The sequence below is a fragment of the Myotis brandtii genome, unplaced genomic scaffold, assembly GCF_000412655.1.
Source record: "Myotis brandtii unplaced genomic scaffold, ASM41265v1 scaffold3686, whole genome shotgun sequence".
Taxonomy (NCBI): domain Eukaryota; kingdom Metazoa; phylum Chordata; class Mammalia; order Chiroptera; family Vespertilionidae; genus Myotis; species Myotis brandtii.
In genome coordinates this window covers 13,977-21,549 of record NW_005364160.1, presented here as the reverse complement: position 1 = coordinate 21,549, position 7,573 = coordinate 13,977, and the positions used below count along the sequence as shown (strand labels likewise).

The following is a 7,573-nucleotide window of genomic DNA, read 5'->3' as shown; positions in this document are numbered from 1 at the left end:
TACACATTAGCACCCTGGATCGAGGTCTCTAATGGCTCCAATCAGAAGCGATATCTTACTGCCTTTCCCTTCCCACCAGTCATTGATCACTGCAGCTTTGGGAACCACAGCTGCCAGCATGAGTGTGTGAGCACCCTTGGTGGACCAAGGTGCCGCTGCAGAGAAGGCCACGAATTGCTACCTGATGGGAGGAGCTGTCATGGTGAGGAGGGGTCTCCTGCCTTGTGCAGAGGGGCAAAGGGTCTTAGCTAGTGGAGTCCACCCTGACTTATCCCGACCTGTCTCTCCTTCCAGCTCGGGACCTTTGCAATGGCATAGACCATGGATGTGAGTTCCAGTGTGTGAGTGACGGCCTCACCTACCGCTGCCTGTGCCCTGATGGACGGCAACTCCAGGCAGATGGCAAGAGCTGCAACCGTGAGTTATGGGTGGGAGGGGACATTGTCTGTCCCTGCCCCACTGCTCACGTTCTGAGCATCCTTGACTTTGGTGTGGGTGTGGTGTGAATGTGTGAGTGTAGGTGGTGGTGATGGCATTGGAGGGTGTGCCATGCCCTGCCTCTATCTCTTTCTCTTCAATTCTTTACCCTGTTGCCAATATATTCTTATTGATTTTAGAGAGAGTGATAGAAACATCAATGATGAGAGAGAATTATTGATTGGCTGCCTCCTGCATGCCCCGTACTGGGGATCGAGCCCACAACCCAGGCATGTGCCCTGACTAGGAATGGAATGGTGACCTCCTGGTTCATAGATCGACCCTCAACCACTGAGCAACACTGGCCGGCCAAGGTTAATTTTTTAAAAATACATACATGGGTGGGCAAAAGTAAGATTACAGTTGTGAGTACGTGAAACACAAAGTTTATTCTTGTATTATTATTTGTTGACTATTGTATTATTTTCCATACAAACAACTATAACCTACTTTTGCCCACTCCTGTATTTGATCACATTCTTCCCTCGCTCAAAAGCCATCTGTGGCTCACCAGTGCCTACAGAATAAAGATCAAATGCCTTACCTCTGAGTTTTTCAAATGGGGGGTACAACCACATTCATGGATAATGAAATAAAATTAGGGAGTTACAACCAGTATTAACACGAAAGAAAGAAAAAATAGAGTTTACAGCATGTAGAAAGAATAAATATTTCATGAAACGTAATTTTAATTGAGCATATGTAGTACATCATGATGTATTATTACGGTTGTTGTTGTTTTTACTGTGGGTTGTGGTCACATTTTTGAAACTACTGCCTTAGTTCATCACAGTCTAGCTTCAGCCAACCCCATAAGCCTGTCTCCTGCCACACTTGAACACTTTAGCCAGACTGGCCTGTCTTTCCCCAAATGTGTCAAGAGCTTCCATGCCTGGGCATATTCTGCCCCCACATCTAGAATGTCCCTCCATGCCTTGGAGAAGTCCCACTCTTCTTCGAAGACCAAGTCAAATGTCACCACCTCCATGCAGCCTTCCTCACCAAGTCCAGGAAGAATGAATTATTCTTCCCTCAGGTTCTCTGCTGTAACATAGGGCACGTCTGACTGCTCTGCTCTGTCCTATTTTCCTTATGGATCAGGATTATGTTACATTTATTGTTGAAACACCTTCAGGACTAGCAAAGTCCCAGGCTCAGAACAGGGGAGTCAACATTGCAGAGTGCTTAGGATCATGGGTTTTGGGGCCAGACAGACCTAGTTTCAAACCCTGGCTATGGAATCCAGAGCAAAACACTTTATACTTCAGAACCTCGAGTTACAGAAAATGGGGATAATCCCCAAGGTTATTGGGAAGATTGAGAAACAACATATAAAGCTCCTAGCCCAGTGCCTGACACATAGTAAGCTGTCAAATACTAATGTTTTTGTTTTTATTTCGTATTGTTAATACTGGTAAAGTGTTAAGGATTCTGTCTGGTACATAGCAGATGATCAATGAAGACTAACTATTGTAGTTGTGGGTATTATTATTATTGTTATTGTTAAGATGCTTTTAGCATATTGCCTGGTTTGTTGTGCTCAGCACTCAATAAATGGCAAAGGTGGTAACGATGCTGATAATAATAATAACAATACATCATGCCAGTGCCTGGCCCAGGAAGGCCTTCACGCATGGTGTCTGTTATAGAATGAATGAGTGACGAGCTGGGTATATGGCTGCTGCCAGCCAACATTCTGGTCTCTCCATCCAAGACCTTCTCCTCACTGCCTAGGGTGCCGGGAGGGCCACGTGGATCTGGTTCTGCTGGTCGATGGCTCCAAGAGCGTGCGCCCTCAGAACTTCGAGCTGGTGAAGCGTTTTGTGAACCAGATCGTGGACTTCCTGGACGTGTCCCCCGAGGGCACGCGTGTGGGGATGGTGCAGTTCTCCAGCCGAGTGCGCACAGAGTTCCCTCTGGGCCGCTATGGCACCGCGGCCGAGGTGAAGCAGGCGGTCCTGGCTGTGGAGTACATGGAGCGCGGTACCATGACTGGGCTGGCGCTGCGCCACATGGTGGAACACAGCTTCTCCGAGGCGCAGGGCGCGCGGCCCCGCGTCCTCAATGTACCTCGCGTGGGCCTGGTCTTCACCGATGGCCGCTCCCAGGATGACATCTCAGTGTGGGCTGCGCGCGCCAAGGAGGAAGGTGGGCTTGGCGCGAGGCGCGCTGGCGTGGGGTTGGGTTGGACCCGGGGAGGTGACTTTCCTGAGGTCTAGAGCGCCCCCTGTACCCTCCGTAGGCATCGTCATGTACGCCGTGGGCGTGGGCAAGGCGGTGGAGGAGGAGCTGCGCGAGATCGCCTCCGAGCCCGCAGAGCTGCACGTGTCCTACTCCCCCGACTTCAGCACCATGACGCACCTGCTGGAGAACCTCAAAGGCAGCATCTGCCCGGGTGAGCACGTCTGGCTCGGGCCCCTCCCCTTCTCTCTTTGCCCAACCTCTGAAATCTCCCCTTACTGTTCACCCCCATCCCCTCCTGGAGTTACAGCCAGGGCGTGGGCCTCACTAGACAGAGCCTTGTTACTCAAAGTGTGGCCCGGGACCAGCGGCAGGGCCCTCACTGGGTAGCTTGTTAGAACAGCAGCATTTCCAACTCTCTCCAGGCCCAATGAATTAGATTTTGCACTTGAACCAAATGCGTTTGTATGTATGTTAAAGTTTAAGAAGCACTAGACTAGGCTAGACCTGTCCCCCAAACTAGTGGGTGTTCAGAATGATTTGGGGAAGTTTCTCAGAGGAATGCCAACCAGCGTTTCTATAGTTCATTAACTTGGAATTCAATTGTACAGACTTGGCAAAGTGGCAGGACGGAGTGTTTCAAGTACACAAAGCTATGTATTTTCGTTGGAACAATGTAGCCCATAAATGCAATCCATACTTCATGGTGTTCAGCTGAAAAAATGCTGTGAAGGAGGAGAAGAGAGCTGTTGAACCTTGTGAACTGTACTTTAGAGGCTATACAGGGGATTTTGGGGGTAGTTTTTACCATAGAGTCTTTAGACTCTAACCCAGGCCTAAGATGTGACTCTTCTTTCAGATTTCCAGGCCCTACCTCCAGAGTGAGGTTCAGGAGAGCTAGGCTGGGCCTAGGAAGTCTCTCTCTCTCTCTCTCTCTCTCTCTCTCACACACACACACACAGAACTGCACAGAACTGCATGGGTCCACTTATATGTGGATAAAATGTATGCCTGTAAGTAGACTCGCTCAGTTCAAATCCATGTTGTTCATAGGTCAACAAATCCGCATATGCAGAGGGCTGACTTAAGTGATCTGCAGATTTTCAACTATGCAGTGGGTCAGAGTTTCTAATCCTTGCTTTGTTCAAGGGTCAGCTGTATATACATACATATAGGTGGATACATACATATATGTGTGTATGTATATGCATATACACTCGCTCAGTTCAAATCCATGTTGTTCATAGGTCAACGAATCCGCATATGCAGAGGGCTGACATACACATATGTGTATATCTGGATACATACACATATGTGTGTATGTATATGCATATATGTATATACACATGCACACATACACCCCCAGGCTAATTCTAATAATTAGCCAGCACATTGGGGAGGCACCGGATAGCTGCTCCTTCAGGGCCCTTCCTGTCCTGGCTCTCATGTCCCACACAGTGTAACATTGGATAAGACACTTAATCCCTACCCATACCTCAACTTCCCTTTTGTAACAGGGGAGGGTGCTGGCTACCCAAGGTTGTCTCCAGCTCTAGAATCCTAAGAGAAATCTGGGCTCTGGGGTTGAGGCTCTTCACCAATTGGCTGTATGACTTTGGGCAGATCCTCCCCCTCCCCCCCTTGATTTCCTCATCTGCAAAGTTAGGAGTCTTTGTGGGACAGTCACCAATGCCATTAATGGATGACATACAGCAGTTTGCTAAGGATGCATACAAGACTAAGAAGTAACCTTTAAAATCATAACAGCAATTCTTTATTGGAGGCCCAGGCATTATGCTGTCATTAAAAATGCCACATGTTTACAGAACGTCAGTGAATCCAAGGTACCATCCATTGTCAAGTTCACCATTATTTTCTATGTAGCTAAGAAAAAAAATGGGGGCCAAATTTAATTATAAGGCACTTACCAGAACGTCAGTGAATCCAAGGTACCATCCATTGTCAAATTCACCATTATTTTCTATGTAGCTAAGAAAAATGGGGGCCGAATTTAATTATAAGGCACTTATTGCGTCAGACTCACCTAGAGGTTCAGTTAAAACACAGATTGCTGGGCTCCAACTGCAGTGTTTCTGATCCAGGTAGAGCCTGATAATTTGCATTTCTAATAACTTCCCAGATGATGTTGATGCTTCCTGTCCCGGGACACTTGGAGAACCGCTGGTCTAGTTGAAATACATGGTCAGGTATTTACTGTGTCAGGTAGTGCTCTGGATCTGCACTCCCAATAAGGTAGCCACCAGGGACTTAATTTAAATTAATTACAATTAAAGTAAAAAATTAGTTCTGTAGTCACACAAAGCCATATTTCAGGTGTCAAATAGCCACACGTGGCTTGTGGCCACCACACAGGACAGGGCAGATACGGAACATGTCATCGCTGCATAAAGTTTCACTCGGAGAGTGCTGCTGTGAACTCTTGCCGCTATTTTATTTTAACAAGATCTCCGGGTGATTCTGAGCATCGAGTTTTGAGAAACACTCTTCTAAGGTGTGTATAGTCACACACAAATGATAGAATCCTCAGTACCAGCCAATGAATAGATTTTCTCGTATCCTTTTTTACAGATGGGGAAACTGAGGCTTAGGAAGGTTGGGTGAGGTTTCCAATATCTCACAGCTACTAGTATGTAGCTGGACTCATCCCAGGTCTGTTTGAACCCAAAGCCCATACACGCAACCACAGGCTGGGTGGAGGCAGAGCACAGGGCCTTGGCCAGGGACCCCTGGTCCTGCAGATTCTCATTCCCCTGACTCTCTGTCCCTGCTGGCAGAGGAGGGCATCAGCGCCGGGACAGAGCTTCGGAGTCCCTGTGAGTGCGAAAGCCTCGTGGAGTTCCAGGGCCGCACGCTGGGGGCGCTCGAGAGTCTCACTCAGAACCATATCCTTTGAGTTGGGGGCGCCGGCTGGAGTGAAGGGGACGGGACCCCCGCGATCCCCGCCGGTTTCCTTAACCGCTCACTCGCCCAGCTGACGGCGCGCCTGGAGGATCTGGAGAACCAGCTGGCCACCCATATGTGAGGCCCGCGGTGGCCCGGACCGGGCAGGGGTGAGGCCCCAAGGACAATGCCTCCTCTTGCGCCATCGGGGCGCCAGGGCGGGACTGAGCCTGAGCCCCTTGGGCTGGGACTGTCGGGGACCGGGGGCTGGCGGGTTCCCAGCGCTGAGCTGGCCTCGCCCGGATCACAAGCCTGACTGCGGAGGACGGGGACGCGTGCTGGATCCGCACGCTCTGCCGCTTGCTTCTCTGCTCTCAGTTCTTTGTTGGATTTCTTTTTTTGTTTGTTTGTTTTCTTTTTCTTTAAAAAAAAAAATCTGGTTTCCTCGGGGTCGGTTTGTGGGTCTTGCTCCGCCGCCAGGGGGAGGGGAGGCCAGACGGAGCGCGCTCCTGCGGCGCCCGAGTGGCGTCTCCTCCGAGAAAGGCGCATTGTGCGGGGGTCGGGCTGAGGGGCAGGGGCCTGGGCACCGCTTCCCCCTCCTTGTTTATTCAGCCAGAACAGACGGCTCCTTCTGCCGGCTGCGGGAAGGGAGGGGGCTCCAGGGGAACCCCTGGGGTCTGCGCAAGTCTGCGCCCCCTCCATTCCTCAGCGGATCAAACGCTTCGCTCTCTGGCCATACCTATCTCGTGGTGGCCCCAAACCTGACTGAAAAGCTGCTGGAACTGGGCGGGGAGTTGGCGAGGAAGCAGGAGGCAGTAACTGAGCCCCTAAATGGACGGGTGGGGGCGGAGAGGTGAGTTTCGCCTGGATTTCATCTCCCTCCTGCATTAGGTAGGAAGAAGAGAGGGTATTGTTAGGTTAGGTGGTCTCTCCGACCTAACAGGTATCAGCCAGGACCTCTGGCGCAGAGCAGGCCTCTGCCTGCCCAGCCTGTGCCCCACACTCTCTGCCTCTGCTCCTCAAAAGCAAACAAACAAACAAAAACAACAGCCCTAAAACCAGCCCTCTGTGGTACAGAGCACAGACCAGTACCATTTTCCAAGTGCATGTAAGAAAACGCAAAGATTAAAATGCTTCCAGTCCTAGAGTGATTGTGCGCAAGTTACTCTTTGTTTCCATATCTGTCAATGGGGATTGAAATTGTTACCCCCAAGAGTGATGGTGAGAACTGAGGAAATATTCTAAGGCATCTGGCATTGTGCCTGGCACAATGAATGCCTCTCAATCAATGGTAGCTATTAATTATTCTTATAATGACAGCTAACGCGTTTAGTCTTGAGCACTATTCTAAGTGATTTGCAGGTATTGGCATTTTATCCTCACAAAAACCTTGTGAGGTAGGAATTATTGCCTTTATCACCCCCATTTTGCAGACCTTCCAGCCAAGCCTTACCCTGTGGCTGGAATTTCGGTAGGATTTCCAGCCAAGGAGGATTTCACAGGTGAATGAAGCATGAACGTGAGTGGTTAGGAGTGACTGGAGTATGTGGGGACGGAATAATTGATGGCTGAGATCTTACCTGGACTTGAGGGTCAGATGGGCTAAAGTGCTAAGCCACAGCGCCCGACTTATGACTTCATCTGCCCCAAACCTTTATTTTACAGTTGGGGAACCAGGCCTAGAGGGCAGAGTTGCCTGCTCAAGATCACACAGTGAGAGAAACCTACCTGGGTCAGGCAGCAGCCTAGGGGGATCTGATTGGATTGAGGACGCCAACTGATGGGGTGGCCAGGAGCGCAAAGCTCCCTCCTTTGGCGATGGCCAGGACCGCCTTCTCTGGGGTTTCTTTTCTCATCTGCTCTTTTATCCTGCAATTTCTTCAATAGCCACTGGATGGCGCCTGAAGCTCTGACTTGGAGTTGAGTCCCAAATCAGACACTTGGCATCTGGCACTTGGACTAAGGAGTCAGGCCAGCCCTTCTCCATAAAGCCTTCTTCCCGGTTCAGACCCCT

At 50.0% G+C, this 7,573-nt stretch overlaps 1 protein-coding gene across 3 annotated transcripts in view; it reads left to right on the top strand.

The window, feature by feature from the left end:
* Window positions 1-6,008, top strand: part of MATN4 (matrilin 4) — a 12,891-nt gene extending 6,883 nt beyond the window's left edge. For all 3 annotated transcript variants that reach the window (XM_005872158.2, XM_014544527.1, XM_014544528.1), the window contains 6 exons: window positions 80-202; window positions 295-417; window positions 2,212-2,625; window positions 2,720-2,872; window positions 5,454-5,561; window positions 5,643-6,008. In XM_005872158.2, coding sequence (XP_005872220.1) covers window positions 80-202; window positions 295-417; window positions 2,212-2,625; window positions 2,720-2,872; window positions 5,454-5,561; window positions 5,643-5,701 — 980 coding nt within the window. In that variant the 3' untranslated portion in view covers window positions 5,702-6,008. The remainder of the gene's footprint in view (window positions 1-79; window positions 203-294; window positions 418-2,211; window positions 2,626-2,719; window positions 2,873-5,453; window positions 5,562-5,642) is intronic.
* The last annotated feature ends 1,565 nt before the right edge of the window (window positions 6,009-7,573 follow it).